The sequence below is a fragment of the Stenella coeruleoalba genome (genome assembly GCF_951394435.1).
Source record: "Stenella coeruleoalba genome assembly, chromosome: 16".
NCBI lineage: Eukaryota > Metazoa > Chordata > Mammalia > Artiodactyla > Delphinidae > Stenella > Stenella coeruleoalba.
In genome coordinates this window covers 61589014-61616033 of record NC_137162.1, presented here as the reverse complement: position 1 = coordinate 61616033, position 27020 = coordinate 61589014, and the positions used below count along the sequence as shown (strand labels likewise).

The following is a 27020-nucleotide window of genomic DNA, read 5'->3' as shown; positions in this document are numbered from 1 at the left end:
ATTGTACTCACTCCGTGGATAGAGCCCTTGCCCCTCCTTCTCCCCTCCTGGGGGTCTTCTCCCCTCCCAGGAATTTGTCTCTGGGCTGCTGCACTCACTGTTGGACTCAGACAGCAGGGCCACCAGGAGCTCTGGTGCAGTGTCACCTGCAGAGAGAGAGGCGTTGGCTTCAGGGGCAGGGAGGGTGGACACCAGCCTGAGCCCTGCTCACCAGGCTGTGCATTGCATTGTTCAGAGGGCCGGCTGCCCATTTCTGGTTTCTCCACTAGGCCAGTGGCCATACATTTTCCCAACTCTTTTTTTTTTCCCATAAATTTATTTATTTATTTATTTTTGGCTGCGTTTGGGTCTTTGTTGCTGCACGCGGGCTTTCTCTAGTTGCAGCGAGCAGGGGCTACTCTTCGTTGCAGTGCGCGGGCTTCTCATTGCGGTGGCTTCTCTTGTTGCGGAGTACGGGCTCTAGGCATGTGGGCTTCAGTAGTTGTGACACACGGGCTTAGTTTCTCTGTGGCATGTGGGATCTTCCCGGGCCAGGGCTCAAACCCATGCCCCCTGCATTGGCAGGCGGATTCTTAACCACTGCGCCACCAGGGAATCCCGGCATGCGGACTCTTAGTTGTGGCATGCAGACTCTTAGTTGTGGCATGCATGTAGGATCTAGTTCCCCAACCAGGGATTGAACCCGGGCCCCCTGTACTGGGAGCGCAGAGTCTTACCCACTGGACCACCAGGGAAGTCCCCATTTTCCCAACTCTTAAATCTAGTGCTTTCCTTCCTTTGCACGATAGCACTACTAACCAAAGGGAAAACAGAAACAGTGACATGGAGCCCTGTGGTTCCCTGTTGCCCTGTGATCTGATTTCAGTCCCTGAAGTACCCATGTGCATGGAGGCTTAGAGGCAGAACTCGGGTGTCCGTTGATTCATTCCTGAGGGTCAGTGGGCGGGGTCTCCTTATACTCACAATAGATGCTGCAGGCGCAGCTCCCCCTGCTCGGGGCCCTGTGTTCCCCGCACTCCAGCGGGTTGTCTCCTGCTCTCCGCCAGCCAGTTCCGATACGCCCTTCTCCAGAAGCCTTCCCCAGCTCCCCAGTCCTGGTGTGGGTCTCGGTGTGGAAGCCTGCCCTAGTCAGTCCTATTATAGCCCTTGTCATACAAGTTAATCATGCAAGTTTAAATCATATCATACAAGTTAATAAATGCTGGTTAAAGAAGTAAATATTTTGCTTTCATCCAAAAGGCCAAAGCTGTGATGGTGAAATTTGGAGTTGCTGGCGGTGATTGGGAGGGATTTGAGGGGCACAGGGCATACTCCAGGGGTCCCTAAAATGCCCCGCATAGGCCACGGTAACATCACAATTTTTTTCCTTTATTAAGATGTTTACACCCAGCGCCACCTTTGATTTTTACAGCAAGCTTGTGGGGCAAGAGATCAAGGATTATCCCTCCCCATGTCACAGCGGGGGAGGGAAGCCTGGAGCAGCAGCGGCGCTTGGGCTAGGATGCACGGGGAGATGGGACCGAGTAGGGACTGGAACCCGGGCCAGTTCTCGCCTCTCTGCTCTTCATTGCCTCAGAGACTCGCCGTGTCCTCGTGCCAGGGAAAGGGCTCATGCCCACCAGTCACCTGGTATGGCACAGACCCTCATGATGCCTTGGCTTTCAGAGGCAGGGAAAGGGGCACGCTTGACGGGGGCGGTGTCATGGTGACAGTCCCTTATGTGGGTTTGACCTCGGTTTCTTCCCGTCCCGGTTCCAGCTTTTGGCCTGGGTGACCTTCCCAACCTGCTGGGCCTGGTGGGGGACCGGCTGGGAGAAGCAGAGCGGAAGCGGCGACATGCCAAGCCGGGCAGTTACAGCATGGAGGTGCTGCTGGCGGTGGACGACTCGGTGGTGCGCTTCCACGGGAAGGAGCACGTGCAGAACTACGTCCTCACCCTCATGAACATCGTGAGTGTCCCCGAGTCCCGGGGCTGGGGGCAGGGGCTGGGGTGGGGGCCCCCGGCGCTGGTCTGATGGACAGTTTCTCCTGGGCCTGGTGTTTTCTGGGTAGACTCGGGGAAGTCACTGCCTGCTCCCTAGTCCAGCTGGACAGCGATTTCCGTGGTGAGATGGGCCTGAGCAGGCATGACGTCCATCCCAGGCCTCAGCCTGGTCTCAGCTGTGCATGCCTGTGCTGAGGTGCCTACAGGCAAACCAGAGCCCATGGCCAGTGGCTTCTGGGCTTGGACACATTCAGAGCCTGGGTCAGGCACGGCCGGGGGCCTCACTTGCCTTAGAGTCGAAGGGACTTCCCTGAGATTCATCATCTGGAGAAAATGCCCAATCCCAGGCTGGGGAGACTGGCTAGTGAGCTGTCCGTCTGCTAGGGGGTATCCCAGGCCGCCAGGGTGGGCCTTGGGTGTTCGCAGAGATCAGACGGGCAGGGAAAATGAGGGTCATGGGCAGATTTTGAGACTGTGAAGCAGAGAGGCCATGCACTGTCCAAAGCAGGTGGTCACTGCTCAGCTGCCACTGGAGGCTCTCATGCTGAGATGCAGGGCTCTTGTCACAGAAAGGCCAGTTTTTTAAAGAAAAGTTAGAAATGCAGACAGTTTTGTTTTTTTAAAAAAACTTTTTATATGGAAAATTTAAATTGAGATATCCAAGTGGAACACCCAATTTTTTAAAATGCTAAAATAAAGAAACCCACTGTGAATGCGGAATAAAACCTATTTACACACCACATTTGGCCTGTGGGCTACAGTTGGGCACCTCTGACCTAAAGGGGCAGAGACGAGGGAGGCCAGGGGAAAGGAGGGTGAAAGCGTCAGGGGTGGGCTTGCACTGTTTCTCTTCCGGCAAGAGGCCTTTGTCAGAGGCGCCTGCGGCTGTGGCTCTGGGAGGATGGCGACCGGTCTAGGCACAGTGGGACCTATGGTGGAAACTGCTCAGGCCTCGGCCGGATGCTGGAGAGACGGGGCAGGACCTTAGGCCCTCCTTTATGAAGCCAGGTGGAGGGGTGACGTGGGGGTCAGGCCCCAGCTCAGAATACTAGGGTGCTGTGGAGTTCAGGCAGGAGGAGGCAAGCACCCCATCAACAGGAGACGACAGGGCGGGGCCTTCAGCTTGGAGTCTGCAGGAGACCCAGCTCGACGGCTCATCATAAACATTCATCCGGAACATAAGAGCTGAGAAGGAAGATATATATACATGGTGGGACCTCTTTATTTTTTATTTTATTTAAAAAAATTTTTATTGGAGTATAGGTGATTTACAGTGCTGTGTTAGTTTCAGGTGTACAGCAAAGTGAATCAGTTATACGTGTACAAATATCCAGTCTTTTTTAGATCCTTTTCCCACATAGGCCATCACAGAGTATTGAGTAGAGTTCCCTGTGCTAATAAGGACCTACTGGTCCTTATTAGTTATCTATTTTGTATATAGTAGGGTGTATGTGTCAATCCCATTCTCCCAATTTATCCCTCTCTCCCCCTTCCCCCCGTAACCATAAGTTTGTTTTCTACACGTGACTCAATTTCTGTTTTGTAAATAAGTTCATTTGTACCAGGTGGGGCCTCTTTAGAAAGCCAAAGTTTCCAGCCCCTGCATGGGCCTCCACTGGCCTGAAGGTTAGGGTCCTCTGACCTGAGGCCTGTAAGAGAGTTGGCTGGCTGCATTCTCGCGCAGACCAAAAGGTGACTGCAGGCGGGCCAGGGCTGCGATAGGATCAACTTACACTCAGTCTAACATGCAAGGTTCTTGGAGGCTGTGACAGACGGACGTGCAGCCAATCACAATGATCACAGTACTGCGTGGGGAGGAACATTAGTGGATTGGCCAAGAGCGTGGGCTTTGAAATCAACCAGTCTGGCTCTGCCCCTTCCTGTCTTTTGACCTTGGGGGCAAGTCAAAACCCCAAAACACCAACCCTCTCGAGTGTCCCTTTTTTGGGTGCTTCAGGTCTTACTTGCGGCATGTGGGTTCTTTCATTGTGGCGCGCGGACTTCTGTCTAGTTGTGGCACGTGGGCTCTAGAGCGCATGGGCTCTGTAGTTGCGGCACGCGGGCTCTCTAGTTGATGCGCATGGGCTTAGTTGCCCCGCGGCATGTGGGATCTTAGTTCCCCGACCAGGGGTCGAACCTGCGTCCCCTGCATTGGAAGGTGGATTCTTTACCACTGGACCACCAGGGAAGTCCCTCCCCACTTTTAAAACAGCATTACCTGGGGACTTCCCTGGTGGTCCAGTGGTTGGGACTTCACTTTCCAGCACAGGTGGTGTGGGTTCGATCCCTGGTCGGGGAGCTAAGATCCCACATGACTCGTGGCCAAAAAACCAAAACGTAAAACAGAAGCAATATTGTAACAAACTCAATAAAGACTTTAAAAATGGTCCACGTTAAAAACAAAAGCAAAAAACCAAAAAAACCAAATAAAACAAAAACCCCCCAGCACTACCAATACTTACTATGCAAGGGTTTGGGGAGATTAAATGAGGCGCATAGCACATAGCATGGTACCTCGCATGGCATAAGCTCCCAGTAAGTAGTTGGTGATAATAATATGGCGTTCATGAGGGACGTGGTAACACATTTCTGGGAACTAAACAGCTGATGAGCAGAAGTGTCAACTCCATGGTCATGCCAATCCCCCTGGCAACATTTGTAGGAAAATAAAATAGTGTGATGCTGCCTGTGCTGTCTGGGGTCCATAATCCAGCCACACGGGAGGCAAGGTGGCTCTTAGGAGGGCATGCAACCAGACCCTTGTAAGCTGTGTGACCTTAGGCAAGGGACCTGTATTCTTCGGAATGTGTAGCTTGTAAGTGATGGAAAACGAATTCAAACTAGGTTAAGAAAAACAGGGCTAAAAGAGATGGGCCAGGTTGTGGAAGGGACAGGATGGAGCTGGTTGTAAGTGTAATCGGTAGTAGAGGCTTACATGGACTCTGTTTTTAGGTTCCCTTCTCTCTGTGTGACATCCTAATTCTCTTTGACCAACATCTCTACAAGACAGATTCTGGCTATTAGCATCATGAAGCTCTTCTTTTTTTTTTTTAAATTTTTGTATTAAAGTATAGTTGATTTACAATGTTGTGTTAATTTCTGCTGTACAGCAAAGTGATTCAGTTATACATATATGTACATTCTTTTTTTAAATATTCTTTTCCATTGTGATTTATCATAGGATATTGAATATAGTTCTCTGTGCTAAACAGTAGGACCTTGTTGTTTATCCATTCTATATATAAAAGCTTACATCTGCTCACCTCAACCTCCCACTCTATCCCTCCCCCAGCCCCCTCCCCCTTGGCAACCACCAGTCTGTTCTCTATGTCCGTGATTCTGTTTCTGTTTGATAGATAGGTTCATTTGTGCCAAATTTTACATTCCACATAGAGGTGATATCATATGGTATTTGTCTTTCTCTTTCTGACTTACTTCACTTAATATGATCATCTCTAGTTGTATCCATGTTGCTGCAAATGGCATTATTTCATTCTTTTTTATGGCTGAGTAGTATTCCATTGTATATATGTACCACATCTTCTTTATCCATTCATTGATCCATGGACATTTAGGTTGTTTCCATGTCTTGGTTGTTGTGAATAGTGCTGGTGTAAACATAGGGGTACCTGTATCTTTTTGAATTAGAGTTTTGTCTGGATATATGCTCAGGAGAGGGATTGCCAGATCATATGGTAGCACTATTTTTAGTTTTCTGAGGAACCTCCATACAGTTTTCCACAGTGGCTGCACCAACTTACATTCCCACAAACAGTGTAGGAGGGTTCCCTTTTCTCCACACCCTCTCCAGCATTTATAGTTTTGTAGACTTTTAAAAAATTTTTATTTATTTTATTTATTTTTGGCTGCGTTGGGTCTTCGTTGCTGCACTCAGGCTTTCTCTAGTTGCGGCGAGCGGGGGCTACTCTTCGTTGTGGTGCACGGGCTTCTCATTTCGCTGGCTCCTCCTGTTGCGGAGCATGGGCTCTAGGTGCACGGGCTTCAGTAGTTGTGGCTCACGGGCTTTAGAGCGCAGGCTCAGTAGTTGTGGCGCACAGGCCTAGCTGCTCTGCAGCATGTGGGATCTTCCCGGGCCAGAGATTGAACCCATGTCCCCTGCATTGGCAGGTAGATTCCTAACCACTGTGCCACCAGGAAAGCCCTGTAGACTTTTTAATCGTGGCCATTCTGACCAGTGTAAGGTGGTGCCTCATGGTAGTTTTGATTTACATTTCTCTAATAATTAGTGACATTGAGCATCTTTTCAGTGAAGCTGACTCTTATTGCCATAGCTCCCTGGCCAGAGACAAAAGAAGTTTCCCCTCAAGTTCCCAGTCAAAAGTTCCTGGGGCTGGGCTCTGATTGGTCTAAGTTTGGGTCACATGACCACACTTTGGACCAATCACTATATGCTGGAGAAGGAGAGAGTTTTTCAAAGGAGGAGAGGGACTGGACATAGGCATGGCCACTGGAGAAATTGTTCTGAGCTCACGAGACACCCCATTCTGTGTCTGTTATACTATTTAATCCCTGAGAGCCTCCGTTTTTCAAAATAGCGTCTGCTCTTGGGTTGAATATGTGTAAAGTATTTAGCACACACCTGGCACATAGAGAGTACTCAAGCAATGTGTTCTGCGTTCTTATAGCTGTATTGTCTTTGTGTGTGTGTATATGTGGTTCTTTGTCAAAGTCTCTGAAGGTGGGGTCCTTGAGGGTGAGAACTTTGACTTAGGCTGTTTTGAAACCCAACAGCACACAGCATAGGTGTCTAGTACAACACCTGATAGGTGATCGGTAAATGTGGAAGTGAATGGTGTCTATGGGAGAAGCAGGGAGCCAGCATGGGAAAAGGAGAAAACAGCAGATTTCTGTCTACAGTGCCAGCGTTAAGAAAAGGGCAGGGGTAGAAATCAGCTCCAACTACAGGAGCCCCAGGGAGGGGAGGGGGGCCAGAAAGTCTACCCCTTGCCACCTCTTTGTTCGGTTACTAATTCTTTTATCCCTAAAGTAGCATGTGGTTTGCCACTCAAAGAGCAAAAGCTACCATGTGCAGCCATTTGAGAAAGAGAGGGAGGGGGGGAAGGTGACTCTGCCTATGAACACACCCACCTCACTGGAGCACTTGACCGCCCACCCAGACTCTATAAATTGCTAGCCCGACCTAAGACCACACAGCTGAGTACTAATCCCATTAATGGCAGAGCCAGGCTGGCCCCTGGAGCCAGCAGGTGGAGAACAGGAGGGAGAACAGGAAGCGGGCAGGGGAGACCTTAGGAAGCGCTCGGTGCTGGGACCCTCGGTCCTGAATCCTGAAGACCCCAGGAATGTGAGCTGGGCTCTATTCACAGCCCCAGAGTTTGCTAAAAGAGAATTCTCAGAAAAAGGTAAGATCATGACTCTTCACACAGAAATAAAAGCAGACGTTGTGTTAAAGATTTTACTCTACTCACTGATCAGTGAGGGAACCAGACAGATGTTACAAGCCATTCAAAAGAGAACCCAAAGAACAGAGACATTTATAGATCAGGAATTTTGAAACGAAAACGTGCAAATAGAGCCAAAATTGGCTTTTTCACAGGGTGGAAGGGAAGACAGAATTTACATGTCTGTAGACAAGAGTTTTGCATTGCTATCAGTTACCTAACACCGCTCTCAGTTGCAAAGTAGCTTCTGTAGCATCAGATTCAGATAAGGCCAATAGGTGTGCTGTGGACGGTGCATAGCTTTCACGGAAGTACACATTTTTATTCCCTGAATTTGCGGCCTGGACTGGGTTGCAGGTAGAGAGCCCTTTCCACGGATGGCAGGGAGTCTGGTGGTGCATCTGACTTACGGGCTGCATCCTCCCTCCTGGAGCTAGAGAAGTGGCAGATTCCCTCGGGACACAAGGGCACACCCTGGATTCTGGCTGTGTGAGAGGACTAAGCAACTACATGGTGGGACCTTCCCCCCCATACCTCCCCAAGAGCTGACCTGCCAACGCCCCTCCCTTTCTGGATTCTGGTTGGGGAGTAGGGTGTGGAGAGAAGGCCTAGAGTTTGGAGTGCTTGAGAGTGGGTAGTCTGAGGAAGACCATAGAGCTCTCTTTTCTTGGGCCACATGCTCCATTCTCTCTCGCATCTCTCAGAGAAAGCTTCCCGTCTGGGCCCCTGCATTAAGGATTGCGTTGCTCAGCTTCTCTTGGTTGGACTGAAGTGTGAGCACGGCAGCAGGTTCTGGAAGGGTAGAACAGACTTGCTGGAGCCCCATTCCCCAGCCGGCCTGAGCCCCAGTCTGGGCTGTCATTCATTCATTTGTTCAGAGCGAGGTGCTACGCTGCCTCAGTGGACCTCCCCTGTGCCAGGCATTTGGCAAGATGGGGGTGGGTGTGATCTGGGCTCTTATGGTCATAAGTGACAGAGACCCAGCTCACACTAGCTTAAGCCAAAGAAGGGATTTATGGGACAGGACAGCTCCAGGGACTCGGGCCTTAGGTCCATTAGGATGCTCTCTCCTTTCCTCCCTGCTTGTCTGCTTGGTGATATAAGCCAACAGGAGCCAGGCTTTCTCTCCATGGCAGGAAACAGGACCACTGGCAACCCCAGATTCCCACACTTCCTGCTCTTAGGACCCAAAGGCAAAGGGATCCTTTCTGCCCTCCTAGGGAGGATTAGCCTGGGTTGGGTCACATGGTCATCCTGGACTAATTGCTGTGATTGGAGCGTTGGCTTGGGCCCCCAGGTGGAATCTACTGCTGTGAATGCGGTCAGGTGGAGCAGTGTCTGTTCCTAGAAACCAAGCGATGAAGCATGCAGAGAGAAGAATAGCTTCCACAGTGGAGGGCTCCGAAAGAGTGGAAAATGTATGTACTCCCTTCCCTCAGAGCACGTCAACTGTTGTATGTCCACAGACAATCACAAATTGGGGACTTCCCTGGCGGTCCAGTGGTTAGGACTCCACACTTCCACTGCAGGGGGCCCAGGTTCGATCCCTGGTCCAGGAACTAAGATCCTGCATGCTGCACAGCACGGCCAAAAAAAAAATAAATTAAAAATAAAAATAAATAAATAAGACACCATAGTGAAAGCCTTCATTTATTCATTAAAAATACATTAAAAAAACAATTGCAAAGTACATAATTCTTGAAGTCATTAGAATCATTTTTGAGCAACCGCCGGGAGCCAGGCTCTTATAAACGTGACCTCGTTTACTCAAGTCTCCCAATAACCCTGTGAGAGGTCTGAGTATCCCGGATGTCCTTACACAGAAACCGAGGCGCAGAGAGCTGGCTGTAACTTTTTGGTCTCCCAACTGGTCGGGTACGGGGCTGAGATGTGAGTGACAATCTGTCGACTTCAGAGCCACCCTCTCCCCACGGCCTCTGCAGAGGTCTGTAGCCTCAGCCAGGTGGTGTTGTCCATGGCTGGTGACCCAGATGTCAGGGAAGAAACAACTCTTCCTCTACGCTCTTAGGTTTAGTACCTGGAGACATGCAATTGAAACTGACAAAAGACAGATTAGCAAGAGAAAAAGAAAGTTTGTTTACGTATGCAATGTGCTTGTCCCTGCAAGTGCTCAGTGATGAGTAACTCACAAAAGGGTGGTTTAGAATTTGGGGCTTATATGCTTAACTTAATGAATGGACGAGAGGGGAGAAGAGGCTCTATGGGAAGGGCAAATAGGTTTCTTTAGGAAAGATAAGTGGGCTTTAGGAGAACAACTGGGAAATAAGAAAGTTTGTGATAATATATGTTTATGCAGGTGCAAGTGGGCTTTCTGCCTTTTTTTTTTTTTAATGACCATGAAATTCCCCTGGGGAGGGGATTTATAGTAGCTCATTTCCCCAGAAGTTGCTGCTTTGTCAGAGGTGGGAATTTCTGAGATGGTTTCTTTCTGCATCTGTTGAATCTCAAATGTCTTCAGCTTAAAATAATATTTATACCAACTCTACAGTTCTGAGTGGGTCCCCACACAGGCCAGGAGTGGGACCCTGGGAGTGACCCCAGGAAGTGAGTGATGATATGTGTGTGTGTCCTGGAGGGACCAGGGCCCCGTGCCAGTCCCTGAGGTCCCCGCTTAGGGTAGAAACCCACATGTTGTGGGCTCTGTGCCACTGTGTGCCCTTGGCAAGGCCCCTATGGGACACACAGCACTGAAGGCCGTGCCAGGAGGGCCTGCTTTGGAGGCCTGTTTCCATAGTCTTGGTGCTACCTTCCTTCTCACAACCTACCAGAAAGTAGGCGAGGAGGAGAGTAAATGTCTTCTCTCAGAGGTTCTGGAGGGCTGTTTGAGGCTGGTTCCTTGCTCACTGCTGCCTCGCCCTTGCGGGTGTGGGAACAGAAGTGTGCAGCTGAGACAGAGCTTCCCTCGAGGGCTTGTTCCTCGGGGGAAGAGAGGCTCACAGCACTGAGATGGACCACGCCTAAGGAGCTGCTGCCTTGCAAACCTGCGGCTGCCCCAGGGGGAAAGTGAGGGTTTGGGGTTCGGACTTTCCCAGGTGCAGTGGACAGCTAGCCAGAGTTCCTCCTGTGGCAGTGAGTGGAGGGGCTGCCCACAACCTCTCGCTCCCAGGGGACCAGCAGCACATCCTGTCCATCGTGTGGGAACTTGTATTTGGCTGGAATGCTTGAAGCGCTAATTCCCTTAGGGATTTCATGAAACCGGTAAAAAGGGTGTCCCTTTGCTCTTCCCTCGCAGCACCTGCCTGCCTGTGACCGTTTCTGATCCCGGTTTCCGGGGCCAGGGCTGGCCTGGTGGGATCAGAGAGAGATCTGGTTCCCAGGATGGATGGTCTCATTGTGCTAACGCAGGGAGGAGGCGACAAAGCCCTTAGTGGAACTCGGAATGATCTGATCAGGCCATCAGGCCCCAGTCACTGTAGCTCTCAGGGGCATCTTGCCTCTCACTTTACTTTTGCATTAACCTGGGCATGTGCTATAAATATTCATGCAGCTCCAGATGGTGGGCGAGGACTCCTCCTCAGCAGTCCCTCACATGCTGCTGGGCCCTGGATGGACTTGGCTTTCCAAGCCGTTCCTTGCTTTACCCATCTGTAGTGGGTCTCTTTCCTTAAGGCTTCTTCAAATCTCAAGGCAAGGGAACCATTAAAAAAATTTTTTTATTGGAGTATAGTTGATTTACAATGTTGCGTTAGTTCCGGGTGTACAGCAAAGTGAATCAGTTATACATATACATATATTCATTCTTTTTCAGACTCTTTTCCCATATAGGTTATTACAGAGTATTGAGTAGAGTTCCCTATGCTATACAGTAGGTCCTTGTTGGTTATCTATTTTATATATAGTAGTGTGTGTGTGTTAATCCCAAGCTCCTAATTTATCCCTCCCCTCCACGTTTCCCCTTTGGTAACCATAAGTTTGTTTTTGAAATCTGTGGGTCTGTTTCTATTTTATAAATAAGTTCATATATATCATTTCTTAAACCTAGATTCCACATGAGTGATATCATATGATATTTGTCTTTCTCTGTCAGACTTCACTTAGTATGATAATCTCTGGGTCCATCCATGTTGCTGCAAATAGCATTTTTCATTCTTTTTTATGGTTGAGTAATATTTCATTGTATATATGTACCACATCTTCTGTATCCATTCATCTGTCGATGGGCATTTAGGTGGCTTCCATGACCTGGCTATTGTACATAGTGCTGCAATGAACATTGGGGTGCATGTATCTTTTTGAATTATGGTTTTCTTCAGACATATGCCCAGGAGTAGGATTGCTGGGTCATATGGTAGTTCTGTTTTTAGTTTTTTAAGGAACCTCCATACTGTTCTCCATAGTAGTTGTACCACTTTATATTCCCACCAACAGTATAAGAGGGTTCCCTTTTCTCCACACCCTCTCCAGCATTTATTGTTTGTAGACTTTTTGATGATAGCCATTCTGACCTATGTGAGGTGATACCTCATTGTAGTTTTGATTTGCATTTCTCTGATAATTAGTGATGTTGAGCATCTTTTCATGTGCTTTTTGGCCATCTGAATGTCTTCTTTGGAGAAATGTCTATTTACTTATTTTTTATTTTTTTGGCCACACTGCACGGCTTGCAAGACCTTGGTTCCCCGACCAGGGATTGAACCTGTAGTCCCTGCAGTGGAAGTTCGGAGTCCTAACCACTGAACCACCAGGGAATTCCCAAGGAATGTCTATTTAGATCTTCTGCCCAAGTTTTGATTGGGTTGTTTGTTTTTTTCTGACATAGAGCTGCATGAGCTGTTAGTGTATTTTGAAGATTAATCCCTTGTCGGTCACTTTGTTTGCAAATACTTTCTCCCATTCTGTGGGTTGTCTTTTTGTTTAGTCTATGATTTCCTTGCTGTGCAAAAGATTTTAAGTTAAATTAGGTCCCATTTGTTTATTTTTATTTTCATTACTCTAGGAGGTGGATCAAAAAAGATATTGCTGTAATTTATGTCAAAGAGTGTTCTGCCTATGTTTTCCTCTAAGAGTTTTATAATGTCTGGCCTTACATTTAGGTCTTTGATCCATTTTGAGTTTATTTTTGTGTATGGTGTTAGAGAATGTTCTTTTTTTTTTAAATTTAACTAATTAATTTATTTTTGGCTGTGTTGGGTCCTCATTGCTGAGCGCGGGCCACCTCCACTTGTGGTGAGTGGGAGCCACTCCTTGTCATGGTGCGCGGGCTTCTCATTGTGGTGGCCTCTCCTGTTGCGGAGCATGGGCTCCAGGAGCATGGGCTTCAATAGTTGTGGCTTGTGGGCTCCAGAGCGCAGGCCCAGCAGCTGTGGTGCACGGGCTCAGCTGCTCTGCGGCATGTGGGATCCTCCTGGACCAGGGATCGAACCTGTGTCCCCTGCACTGGCAGGTGGACTACAAACTACTGCACCACCAGGGAAACCCAGAGAATGTTCTAATTTCATTCTTTTACATGTATCTGTCCAGTTTTCCCAGCACCACTTATTGAAGAGACTGTCTTTTCTCCATTGTATATTCTTGCCTCCTTTGTCACAGATTAATTGACCTTAGGTGTGTGTGTTTATTTCTGGGTTTCCTATCCTGTTCCATTGATCTATATTTCTGTTTTTGCGCCAGTACCATACTGTTTTGATGACTGTAGCTTTGTAGTACAGTCTGATTCCTCCAGCTCCCTTTTTCTTTCTCAGGATTGCTTTGGCCAAGGGAAACATTTGAAACATAAGGGGCAATTTTCAGCATTTAGTGAGTGCCTGTTGTGTACCTAGTATGACAGACAGACTCCTGTTCTAGGGGACCTTTGAGGGCAGTGCTGAAGGAGGCGGTATCCCTATGGACTTGGGGAGAGAGGAGAGCTTTCTGGAGGAGGTTGGTCCTGAGCTAATCTTGGCAGGGAGGGGTCTGGCAAGGTGAAGAGCATACAGGCCAAGCGTGGTGGCAGCCAGGCTGCACAGCCCTGGTGTGCAAGGGAGGTGACAGAGGCCTGCAGAGAACTCTCGGTAGTATAGCTGTGGTAGGATGGTCCATCAGGCAGTAACGTGGGCTCTTGAGTGGAGAGAATGCATGAAGAACATTGCCTGATGGTGGTACCCAGGTGGATGAGGGCAGGAGAGGATGGATGCCAGAGGCCAGCTGAGGCTTTGATGGGGCAGCAGAAAGACCCAGGATGTGGGGACTCTGAGCTATCCTGTCATTCCAGTACCTACCGCATATCAGGCACAGAGCTGAGGACTTCACAGGCAGGCTCCTTGAATCCTCACTGCTGCCTTATGCAGGCAACGTTCTGCGGCTCTGAGAAGCTAAGTGGCTTGCTCAGAATCTACACAGCTAACAAGTGGCAGAGCTGGGATTCGAACTCATACCTGTCTGATTCTAAAGTTTGCACCTTCCTTCCACTACTGCTGTGGCAGAACTTGAAGAGGGAGAAGGAGGGTCGCCGGACTCCCGGCCCAGGAGGTGGGAAGAACGCTGCCCCTTTGCAGAAGAAGCCTCTTCCTGAGATGCGTCTCCATAGCAGAGTCAGGATCCTGACGTTTCACCCTGGGGCACGTTTCCTGCTCTTGGCTCCTGGCTGTGGCCAGGCCTGCTGCCGCCGGCAGGAGCCCCCTCCTTGCCTGGGGCGACGCACCGAATCTTCTCTGGGATGAAGAATCCCTTTGATGTGAGGATATGGGGATCCTCCTCAGGCCTGGAGCCAGGGCAGAGGGAGGTGAGAAGAGCAAAGAGGCCCTTTCATTGGTCCTCACCAAGCCAGCCTGCAGCCGGACGCCTCTTGGCATCCCACCTGTCTGGGTGGTGGACCCTTTGCCCACCCTGCTCCTTACCTGCCCCACTCGGCTGACACTACGAAGGTGTTGAGCACCTCTTAGATGGCCTGCGAGGAAAAGCTTGGCTCCCCTTCTAGATCCAGGAGGTTTGGCTGTCAGACCTGGACCTTGGTGGCCTCAGCCTGGGAGCGTGGCTTTCTGTTGTCACTAAACGTGTTAGATATTCATCATAACAGCTGGTTTGGAACACCATGAAAACTGCTTTCCTGCTGACAGAGTGTTGCTTTGCCAGACCTCTTCCTTTCGGGGATATGTGAGCAGGTCAGCCTCCCTGCTCACTGGAAGGATGCAGATCCCCTCCCCCCTCTCCTTTTGGTCCTTTCTCTTTTTTTGACTCTCCCCTAGAAACTTTCCACTGTCTTCATGACACTCAGAGGCCACCCCCCAAAAAGGGAAAGCAAAAATTCATTTACTTTAAGGTAGTTTTTCTTAACCAGGGGCAATTTTGCTCCCCAGGGGACACTTGGGAAGGTTTGGAGATATATCTTGGTTGTCACAGCTGGAGGGGCTGGGGTGCTTCTGGCATCTAATGGGAGGGGCTCAGGGATGCTGCCAAACACCTTCCAGGGCACAGGACGCCCCCAAGAGAGAGAATCGTCAGTGTCAAAGTATCCCTCGTGACCACGTGCGACCCCCGCCCTAAGGTGTAAGCTCCTGAGTCCCCTGGCAGTCCGGTGGTTAGGACTCAGTGCTTTCACTGCCAAGGGCCCAGATTCAATCCCTGGTCGGGGCACTAAGATCCCATAAGCCACGTGGCACGGGCCAAACGAAAAAAAAAAGGTATACACTCCTGTTGCCCCACGCAGGCGAGCCCACCGGGAAGAGAACAGGCCCGGTGCTGGGATTCCCGGCAGGCATTCCTGGCAGGAGAGCCGTGATAACAAGCAACACCCTTCGGGGCTGAAGAGAGCCTGACGGCTCACCAAGGGCTGTTGTATCTGGCTTCTCCCTCGCAGGTGTGGAGGTCAGACTCCTGACTGCTTCTAGGGTGATCTCATGGGCCGCTCCTCAGCCGCCGAAGTGGGAGGTATAAGCTTTAAACTAACTATAGCCGTTGCTCTTGGTTGAGCGCAGGCCGTGTACCAGGCCCTGTGCCAAACGCTTGACCGCTGCCTCCCCTGCTGTCCCCAGGCCTCCACAGGCTCAGAGGAGGGTCGGCGCAGGGCGAGATCACGCGCGGAGCACGGGTCTCTCCAGGCCTGCTCACTGCCTCTCTTCACGCACAAGCAGGCTGACCTGGGCTGTAACTGCTCCTGCATTTTGGAAACAGGTCGCGGGGGATAAATGCTGAGTATTGTGGACTCATGAAAGGGACTCTGTTGGGCTGGGAGGCCTGGCCCTGAGCCTCTGGGACCAGGCTGCACGAACAGCCCGGGTGTGAGGTGGGCTGAGTGGCCGGGCCCAGGAGGACGGCACGGGCCAGCCTGCAGGCTCTGGGAGCCCCAGGGACAGCCGCACCTGAAGAGGTGTGCTGGTTAGAGGCCGCTGAAAGTGCCGGCCTGTAGCCCACACCAGCCCGTAACTGAACTCGCGGGGAGGGGATGGAGTAGGTGAGCCTGTGGCAGCTGAGAAAGGCACCTGGAGATTCAGCACCCTCCTCACACCACCCAGAGAGCAGCCTCATATTCAAGAGCTCACTGGTGACCTCAAAGGCAGGGCCTGCCAACGTGGCACATAAGTCAGCATGGCTCCCTGGTGAGGCCTCGGTGTCCCAGCCCAGGGCACAGCAGGGCCCAGCTCTGGCTCCTGCGTGGGTCAGCGCCCGAGGGCCTGGGGAGAGCAGGGACCCCAGGCTGTGGGCAGCAGTATGTTGCTGACACACATCCGCACGTGTGCATGCAGGCGTGTTTACAGTACATGTGTTTACACACGTGCATATACATATGCCCGCATCGATCCGTGTGACATGGATACATGTGCACACACAGATGAGTTCAGGTGTGTGTGAACACATATTTACTACATTTCATGAAATCTAAGACCCCATCAATCGTCAGATGCTCCGTTATTTCATCGACTCGAGAAAGAGAAAAAATGCTAGTGATTAAATTCTGATATGATGTTTTCTTATCACTTAGCATGTGTATTTGTACTTATTGGAAGAGCTCTTTAGCCTTGTTTAGGCTTAGATTTTGACCATATATTACTCTTGTATGTACACAGATGTGACAAAGTGGGGAACTAAGGTATTCCCATAACTTCCTCACGTTCAGAGTATTACTTGTCCAAATCACTTTCAGCATAGAGTCATCAAACTCCGTGCTTTTCCACACAGTGTTGTCCCCTGTGCTATCAGGAGCCTGGGTGATGACGCAGGAACGCTCCTCTCTTCCTCTGGGACGTCATCCAATCCAGGACACCCATTCTGCAGGCTTCCATGCGGCGCCTTCTTGGTCCTTCCTGAAGGTGGCAGTGGAGGTTTTGGGACACCCATGATTCACATTCCTTCCTCAGATAGTCCCTAAACGTTCATTGCCTGAAATGTTGAGGGATTGCGGTATCCTGTGAAGCCAGCAGGAATAACAAGAGGATCTTGCTTGCACAGGCAGTGGCAACACACCTGAACTGCCACCTGGCCTCCTGCAATCATAAACAAGGGGAAGGAAGAGCGTCCTGGCCTCGTGGGTGCCTTGGAGGGTGCACTGGAGCGCCTGATCTGCAGAGTCGCCATGTGCCGTGTTGCTAGAAGGGTCAGGGATTGGGGACAGTAGGACTGGCCCCAGAGCCCAGTATTGAGAAAGGGCCAGAGAAGTCATTGTAGCCATTCCCCGACCTTCAAGCAATGCTGCCGCGTTCTGTTCAGGTTCAGAGGCACTCAGTGGCCAGGGAAGGCACATGAGTGGAGGCTGCGCTTGAACGCCAGCTGTGGTTGCTGTCCCTAGACGAGCGCTTCCATCACTTTGGGCCAGCTTTTCTGGCCATGAAAACAGAGCTAACATACCATGCCCCTTGGAGCTCCTTAGAGGAGTGGCTGACTGTAGAGCTGGGGCAGGGACTGCCCAAGATGAGCGTAATGTCTTGTAATGTCAGAAAGTAAGGAAGTGCTCCCCCAAGCCCCCCAAGCCAAAAACGATGGGAGTGTGTTAGAAGGACAGGAGCCAACTGGAAGAGCTAAAGCTGGGACCATTTGAGCAATAAAATAAATAATGAGGTATTGGATTATAACCCAGAGTATAAAATAAATATCTACGAGTCCATACTGATAAATGAATGACTGAATACATAAATAAATGGGGAAGAAGAAACAAATCTCTGCAGAAGAATTTCAAATAAATGACGTAGGTCCTCTGCCCTCAAGGAGGTAGATTTTAACTCCCCACTCCTGAAGGGGGGGACTGTGCATAGTGACATCCTTCAAAGAGCAGCGCATGGAAGCCAGGGCCAGGTGGCGGGGGGAGGGAGTCACTTTACAGCGGAGGAACCTGGCAAGCAGCCTCTCTTGCAGGTGATCAAGGTCAGCATCACCAATGATGTTATGTTGGTAGCTCGCACTCCTTCTGTTTTTTTGGCCACGCCGCGTGGCATGCGGAATCTTAGTTTCCTGACCAGGAGTCGAACCCGCACCCCCTGCAGTGGAAGCGCAGAGTCTTAACCACGGGACCGCCAGGGAAGTCCCACAGCACGCACTCCTGACACGATGTGATGAGGGCGCTCACGTCTGTGTGTTTCCTCCCTAAACCCGTAACCTCAGTCTAACCATGAGGAAAACATCAGACATACCCAAACTGAAGGACGGCCTGCAAAATACTTCACCAGTGTTCCTCGAAACTGTTTAGGTCATCAAAACGCAGGGAGGTCTGAGGGCCACCAGAGAGGATAAACAGCCCGGAGCAGTCGAAGGAGATAGGATAACTAAATGTAATGTGCTGACCCAGATGCGATCTCATAGCCAACAAATGGGACAATACCCTTACATTAGGGAAATCTGAAAAAATATGGCCTTTAGTAAGTACTAATGTGTCCGTATTGATTCATGCATTGTGACAAATGTACCTTGGTAAGGGCAGATATTAATAACAGGGAACTCTGTACTATCCTTGCTGCTTTTCTGAAAATCTAAAGCTAAAATGGAAAGTATATTGATTTAAAAGGAAAGAAGGGCAATGACTTCCTTGCGAGCAGGTTGCTGGGAGGATTCTGTGAGGTGATGCTGGGAGGTGATGCTTAGGTGGCAGTAAGTACCCTCTCCTGTTTGAGTGAGGGGCGGGCTGAAGACCCCAGGGCCTGGCTTTCTCCGCACTGCCCCTCCCTGTGGAGCCCTGCTGAACCCGGCTGCCAAGCAGTAGGTGTACATTCTGCTCCGTCGCCCCACAGAAGCAACATTCCCTAGGGAGTGAGGGAACTTGGGGTTGGTGGGGGACCATTCTCTGCTGGAAGCAAGGAGAAGCCCATCTTGCCTTGGTCCAGAAGGGAAGGCTGCCAGCTGCCCTCGCATGGGCTCCCCGGGGCCTAGCTCTCCCCCGCCAGCCGTGGGCTGAAGCCTGGGCGTTGCTGATGCAGGTGCCCAGAGATTCTGATCCCCCCTTCGGGCAGGAGAACAGATTCAGAGCTCCCACCCCAGTAGACCCCCCTTCCCCTCTTCCTGCTCCCTGGGCTTGACCACAAGGCCCCCGGGAGGCCTGGCCACACAGGGTTACAGGAGAAGAGGGAAGGGGTTCTTATAGCAATCCCTGCCTGGCCGAGTTGCTGTTCACTGGACATGGAATCCCACACTCCTCATCTTCTCTTCTAGGCCAGAGAAAGCCCACCCCAGCCAGCCTGCCACAGAAGCTGGTTCTGGAGAGCAGCTGTGTGTAGTGGCTAAGACTCATAGAGATCTGAGTTCAAATCCCAGCCCTCCCACTTTGCAGCTGGGTAGCCTCGGGCAAGTTACTTAACCTCTCTGAGCCTCGGATTTCTCACATATGAAACAGGAATAGGTCCTCCCTCCATAAGATTGCGTGAGGTTGCATCAAAGCCCTCAGCACAGTGCCTGGTACATTGTAGGTGTTCAGTGACTAGCAGTCACCCTCCAACCTTAGTGCTCTCTAGCCATCCTCTCGCTTCTGCTGTTTCGTCTCCCCTTGGCCAGAGGGAGTCCTGACCTGTGCTTGTTCTTCTGATACACAGGCAAGAGCCATCCCAGGCCAATATGTTATGTGGAACTCTAACCTGGGTCGGGGGGGGTCTTGGTCTTAAACTTGGCTGAGGTTGGGGGAGCAGGGAGACCAGACACAGTGTTCTTTCCTGCCCCGTGGGTGTGTCTTGCAGCAATCGTGCTTTTTCCCACAACCACGGGAAGCGATTCTTGATCTCCCCTGAGCTGGCGAGCTGGCCTCACCTCTGGCATTTGGGAGACAGCCGTGGCGGGCAGAGGCTGACAGAGCCAGGCCTTGAGTGCACAGCCAGGCTGGAGCCTGTCAGGGAGCAGCTCTGTGTTTATTCCAGAGGGCTGGGGTCCTGGGTCTCTCAGGCAGCCTCATCTCCTTGCTGGGGCACCAGTTCAGGGCTGTGGGTGGAACCTACGTGCCCACGGCCTCTGTGGTTCTGCTGGACACGGCAGCCCTGTCCAGCCCCCTCCTTGGCCTGTGCACAGTGTCAGCGTAGCTCCAGCTGAATCAAAGCCACTGAGGTCCCCACTCAAGGGCTAATAAGGGTGTGTACAGATGAGCCAGGGCCCCAGAGACAGACCAGACCCCTGGAGTGGCAGGGCCAACCCTACTTTTGGAGGGGCGGAATATGGGAGAAAATTTAACTGCTTCATTTTCATTATCCTTATTTAATATAAGAAGAGACCAGACTATCTCATCGCGGAACCTATCCTGTGCTCCTATCACAGGCTCAAAACTATTCATGCATTCTTGTATTTAGGCTGCCTTCCATCGCCCTTACCTGCAGATCCTTTAGTGGGTCCGTGTGCCAGTCGCAGGTTTCTTTCACTCGATAATGTCTTTATTTCATTATGGTTCTTAAAAGATGGTTTGCTGGGCCCAGGATTCTAGGTTGATGGTTTCTTTGTCATGGTGCTTTGATGGTGTTACTTCAGGGTCTCCCTCGTTGCTGTTGAAAACCTACTTCTAACGCAATGGTCCTTCCTTGGTGAGTGATCTGTCTTCTGTCTTGCTGCCTGTAAGACGTTCTCTTTGACTGATGTGAGCTTAGAGAGGAGTCCCTGGGAGTCAGTGGTGACTATCTGTCTCCAGGAATGGAGCCGATGTGCTCAGTGAAACTTCAAGAGGGAGACTTGAGGCCAGTGGGGGAGGTGGACAGGAAGGCCGAATGGGGCTCATGGCACAGAGAGCTTTCTAATGGCCGAGAGTGCGCTGTTGCTGGAGGTGTGCGGGCACGGGCTGGGAAGAAACTCCCCGTCACGTGGGGATTGGCCTCAGTTACCCTGATTGCCAGTGACCTTGGGGCTCTCTTGGTGGCTCCACATGGTTCCTGTGTTCCTCTCTCCTGCATCGAGCCTCTCCCCAACTCCAAAGGGTCAATGACCTTCTCAGTCCAGGATCGTTCTGGCTCCTCCAGTAAGACCTGCCTGACCCTCCTTCCCACAAGCACCCTCTTCCTCTCCCCTGACCCCTGGGGTGGGGCACGGGGGGTCTGCGCCACAGAGATTGATACACCAGTGACCGGAAGCCTGTGGTGTCCAGATTATTTCAGAAGCCTGTGGTGTCTCACGTGGGAGATGAAAAGGTTGTCTTTCTGTCTTTGTAGGGATCTATCTATTTAGCTGATTAAATGTGTTATTTAATGGTGAAAGTGAATAATTGTGTAGCATTGATTATCAAAAGAGTTTTGTGCTTTTTTCCCCTAACCATGAAGGTTGATTTCAAGGTAAATTACTGTGCAAGAAGTGTGTATTTGACTTCTTTTTTATTTCTGTAGAAGAGGCAAAATTAATTTTTAGTATTAATTGCTCAGTATTTGCATCTGGGCCAGTTACCTGGGAGTGGGAGTTGGTGTCAGGAGGCCCCACTCAACCCCCTACTGTACTGGACACTCAGGCTCTGATTCTTCCTCCTACTCAGAGAGCAGCAGCCCCCTTTCCAGTTCTGTGAGGACCTCCTAACATCCTGGCCTGGAGATGCAGTGTAGAGTAGGGGTCACTGCGGCCCTTGAAGAGTGGGTTTGGCTGGCGGAGTGTGGGACAGAAATGAGTAATGTGGCAGGATTCTGGCAGCAATCTGCCTGGTCCACTTTGGAGACAGAAGAGGGCAGGAAGGCAATGGCCTGGGTACTCTAGATGGCCAGAGGCCCCACAGATGCCCCGCCCATGTACCCAGTGACCGCTTCCTTCCCCTGCCCTGGGGTCACTGGTGGGTTTACACACGTATACGAGGTGTACAGATGTGGCTGTGTGGAGCATGCATTGCTTGTGACCCCGTCCTTGGTCTGCACTCTTACAGGGCACCATCAGGGAGGTCTGAGACACTGGCCACACCCTTGTGTAGAAGGAAGGCCATGTACTGGTGTCGGAGGGGCTGAGATGTTGGGCTTATTTGAGTCATCCTACTGCAGATCGAGTGTGGTTTCAGTGGGTCAGCAAAGAGTACTCAGGTTGGAATTCTGTGAGGGAGAAAATGTGTGCGTGTTCTCCTAGGATGAGTCGGGGCAGGCGGGTGGAGAAGGACATCATCTATTTATGCATTTGGCCACTTTGCTCCCGTGATGTCTTTGCTCCCGCAGGAGAGGGGAGGAGGGTGGAGGGAGGTGCTCCCACCCGTCGGACTTTCCACTGTTATGTGTGATGGGGTTCGTGGGGCCTGCTGTCCCCCAGCAGGCACTGGTCTCTGGTCTCAGTTGGGGTCAGACATGGGTGCCAGGCAGGCCCTTGGGGGAAGCCTGGTGCTGGCTGCTCTGGAGTCTGCACGCTCACGGGTTGGGGCAGCTGCCAGGTGTGGGAGAGTAGGCTGGGGCTCTGTTCTTGTGTCCCAGGAGGGGTGCGTCAGCACAGGAGCAGACCTCTGGTCCGCCAGCTGGCCTTCCCCTCCCCATGGGACTCTCATAGGTAGGGTTGGCCACACTGTCCCTCTCCATCGCGTAGACAGCAGTCCCTTTGTGGGTTGTAGGCTGGTTCCTTTGCTCATGAGCTGAAGGGCGTGGAGAGGTGAAATGGTGAGAACAGGGTCATGCATGAATCTCCAACCCCGCTCCCGGGAAGCCACGTGGGCAGGAGTCAGAGGCTGGTTCCACTTCTGCCTCCATCACTGACCATGCCCGTGGGCCTCTCTGCCTGTGGGGCTCACTCATAATCCCCAGATGTTGAGTTGGCGTGAGCTTCCACGTGCCAGCCCCACGACAGCCATTATGATCCCCAGTCTACAGAAACAGAGGTTCTGAGGAGTTACCTGATGTGCCCCAAGCCACCCAGCTCCTAAGAGGCAGTGCTGGGGTTTGAACCCAGGACTCTGGCTCCTGGCAGCTACACTGCTGTGTACTGACACTGACTTGCTGACCACGTCATTCCTCCTCCTGGACAAGTCACTTCTCCTAGGGGAGTAGTTACGTAAGTGATGGCCCATCACCTGTAGACATTAGAGGTGATGCTTTTAAATTCACAGAATGATGTTTCAGGAAATAAGAAAAACACAAACAGTATATTCAGCATGATTCCAGTTTTGTAAGATCACACACACACACGCACACGGCAGGAAGCTGTGTTAACCATAGTTATTATATATCTGGCTAATATATAATAGGAGACAACTTTTTTTTCTTTTCATAACTTGGGAGCTTTTTTTTTTCATTGAAGTATAGTTGATTTACAATGTTGTGTCAATTTCTGCTGCTCAGCAAAGTGATTTAGTTATACACATTCATTTTTAATATTCTTTCCCATTATGGTTTATCATAGGATACTCAGTATAGTTCTCTGTGCTATGCAGTAGGACCTTGTTGTTTATCCATTCCATATATAATAGCTTACATCTGCTAACACCAACCTCCCAGTTCATCCCTCCCCCAACCCCCTCCCCCTTGGCAACTACAAGTCTGTTCTCTGTATCTGTGAGTCTGTTTCTGTTTTGTAGATAGGTTCATTTGTGTCGTATTTTAGATTCCATATGTAAGTGATATCATATGGTATTTGTCTTTCTCTTTCTGACATACCTCACTTAGTATGGTAATCTCTAGTTGCATTCATGTTGCTGCAAATGGCGTTATTTTGTTCTTTTTTATAGCTGAGTAGTATTCCCTTGTATATACGTACCACATCTTCTTTATCCATTCACGTGTCAATGGACACTTAGTTGTTTCCACATCTTGGCTATTGTGAATAGTGCCTCTGTGAACATAGGGGTGCATGTATCTTTTTGGATTAGAGTTTTGTCTGGAAATATGCCAAGGAGTGAGATTGCTGGATCATATGTAATTCTATTTTTAGTTTTCTGAGGAACCTCCATACTGTTTTCCACAGTGGCTGCACCAACTTACATTCCCACCAACAGTGTAGGAGGGTTCCCTTTTCTCCACACCTCCAACATTTATTGTTTCTAGACTTTTTAATGATGGCCATTCTGACTGGTGTGAAGTGGTACCTCATTGTAGTTTTGAATTGCATTTCTCTAATAATTAGCTATGTTGAGCATGTTTTCATGTGCCTATTGGCTATTCGTATTTCTACTTTGGAGAAATGTCTATTTAGGTCTTCTGCCCATATTTCTATTGGGTTGTTTGTTTTGTTGTTGTTGAGTTATATGAGCTGTTTGTATATTTTGGAAATTAAGCCCTGTCGGTCATATTGTTTGCAAATATTTTCTCCCATTCTGTAGGTTGTCTTTTCGTTTTTTTTATGGTTTCCTTTGCTGTGCAAAAGCTTGTAAGTTTGACTAGGTCCCATTTGTTTATTTTTGTTTTTATTTGTATTGCCTGGGGAGACTGACCTAAGAAAAACATTGCTATGATTTATGTTAGAGAATGTTTTGCCTAGGATCTCTTCTAGGAGTTTTATGGCATCATGTCTTATGTTTAAATCTTTAAGCCATTTTGAGTTTATTTTTGTGTATGGTGTGGGGGTGTGTTCTAACTTCATTGATTTACATGCAGCTGTCCAGCTTTCCCAACTCCACTTGCTGAAGAGACTCTTTTTCCCATTGTATATATTCTTGCCTCCTTTGTTGAAGATTAATTGACCATAGGTGTGTGGGTTTATTTCTGGGTTCTCTGTTCTGTTCCACTGATCCATATGTCTGTTTTTGTGCCAATACCATGCTGTTTTGATTACTGTAGCTTTGCAGTATTGTCTGGAGTCTGGGAGGGTTATGCCTTCTGCTTTGTTCTCTTTCTTCAGGATTGCTTTGGCAATTTTGAGTCTTTTATGGTTCCATATAAGTTTTAGGATTATTTGTTCTAGTTCTATGAAAAATGTCATGTGTAATTTGATAGGAATTGCATTAAAAATCTGTAGATTGCTTTGGCTAGTATGGACATTTTAACAATATTAATTCTTCCTATACAAGAGCATGGATGTCTTTCCATTTCTTTGAATCATCTTCAGTTTCCTTTATTAATGATTTATAGTTGTCAGCATATAAGTCTTTCACCTCCTTGGTCAGGTTTATTCCTAAGTATTTTATTTTGGGAGTTGTGATTTTGAAAGGTATTGTTTTTTTACATTCCTTTTCTGATATTTCATTGTTAGTGTAAAGAAATGGAACCAATTTCTGTATGTTAATCTTGTATCCTGCTACCTTGCTGAATTCATTTATCAGTTCTAGTAGTTTTTGTGTGGAGTCTTTAGGGTTGTCTCAATATAGAATCACATCATCTGTCTATAATGACAATTTTACCTCTTCCCTTCCAATTTGGATACCTTTTATTTCTTTTTCTTGTCTGATTGCTGTGGCTAGGATTTCCAATACTATGTTGAACAGAAGAGGTGAGAGTGGGCATCTTTGTCTTGTTCCAGATTTTAGTGGGAAGGCTATCATCTTGTCACCATTGAGTATTATATTGGCTGTGGGTTTGTCATAAATAGCTTTTATTATGTTGAGATATGTTCCCTCTGTAGCCACTTTGGTAAGAATTTTTATCATAAATGGATGTTGAATTTTGTCAAATGCTTTTCCTGCATCTATTGAGATGATCATGTGGTTTTTATCTTTTCTTTTGTTTATGTGACGTATCACATTGACTGATTTACATATGTTGAAACATCCTTGTGAACTTGGGATGAGTCACACTTGGTCGTGGTGTGTGATTATTTTTATGTGTTGTTGGATTCGGTTTGCTGATATTTTGTTGAGACTTTTTGCATCTGTATTCACCAACGATATTGGCCTGTGATTTTCTTTTTTGGTGGTGTCTTTGTGTGGTTTTGGTATCAGGGTGATGGTGGCTTCATAGAATGTCTTTGGGTGTGTTCCCTCCTCTTCAATTTTTTGGAAGAGTTTGAGAAGGATCAGTATAAATTCTTTTTTGTATGTTTGGTAGAATTCGCCTATGAAGCCATCTAGTCCTGGACTTCTATTTGTAGGGAATTTTTTTTGTGTGTGGTACGCGGGCCTCTCACTGTTGTGGCCTCTCCCATTGCAGAGCACAGGCTCTGGACGTGCAGGCTCAGCGGCTATGGCTCATGGGCCCAGCCGCTCCGCGGCATGTGGGATCTTCCCGGACCGGGGCACGAACCCGTGTCCCCTGCATCGGCAGGCAGACTCTCAACCACTGCGCCACCAGGGAAGCCCTGTAGGGAATTTTTTAATTACAGATTCTATTTCAGCTCTAGTGATTGGTCTGTTCAAATTATCTGTTTCTTCTTGATTCAGTTTTGGTGAGCTGTATGTTTCTAGATCCTTGTCCATTTCTTCTAGGTTGTCAAATTTGTTGGCATATAAATTTTTGTAGTATTCCCTTAGGGTTTTTTGTATTTCTGTGGTATTCATTGTTATGTCTCCTTTTTCATTTCTTATTTTATTTATTTGGGTTCTCTCTCTTTTCTTCTTGGTGAACCTGACCAGAGGTTTGCCAGTCTTCTTTACCCTTTCAAAGAACCAGCTCTTGGCTTTATTGATTTTTTTCTATTTTTTAAAAAAAATTTAATTAATTTATTTATTTGGTTGTGCTGGGTCTTAGTTGCAGCAGGTGGGTTCCTTAGTTGTGGCTTTCAGGCTCCTTAGTTGCGGCTCGTGGGCTCCTTAGTTGCGGCATGCACGTGGGATCTAGTTTCCTGACCAGGGATCAAACCTGGGCCCCCTGCATTGGGAGCGTGGAGTCTTAACCACTGTGCCACCAGGGAAGTCCCTCTATTGTTTTTTAAATCTATTTTATTTATTTCCCCTCTGATCTTTATTATTTCCTTCCTTCTGCTGACTTTAGGTTTTGTTTGTTCTTCTCTTTCTATTTCTTTTTTTTTTTTAAATAAATTTATTTATTTTTGGCTGAGTTGGGTCTTTGTTGCTGTGCATGGGCTTTCTCTAGTTGCAGCGAGCGGGGGGAAAAACTCTTTGTTGCGGTGTGCAGTTTTCTCATTACGGTGGCTTCTCTTGCTGTGGAGCATGGACTCTAGGTGTGCAGGCTTCAGTAGTTGTGGCTTATGGGCTCTAGAGTGCAGGCTTAGTAGTTGTGGTGTCCGGGCTTATTTGCTCCGTGGCATGTGGGATCTTCCCAGACCAGGGCTCGAACCCGTGTCCCCTGCATTGGCAGGTGGATTCTTAACTACTGCGCCACCAGGGAAGCCCTCATTCTAATTCTTTTAAGTGGTAGGTTAGGTTGTTTGAGATTTTTCTTGTTTTTTGAGGAAGGCCTGTGTTGCTATGAACTTCCCTCTAAGAACTGCTTTTGCAGCATCCCATAGAT

General features: G+C 49.1%; 1 protein-coding gene across 2 annotated transcripts in view; it reads left to right on the top strand.

Annotated features, from left to right (window-relative positions):
- ADAMTS14 (ADAM metallopeptidase with thrombospondin type 1 motif 14) overlaps nucleotides 1–27020 on the top strand; it is a 90747-nt gene that overhangs the window by 29206 nt on the left and 34521 nt on the right. For both annotated transcript variants that reach the window (XM_079900549.1, XM_079900548.1), the window contains exon 4: nucleotides 1759–1949. In XM_079900549.1, coding sequence (XP_079756675.1) covers nucleotides 1759–1949 — 191 coding nt within the window. The remainder of the gene's footprint in view (nucleotides 1–1758; nucleotides 1950–27020) is intronic.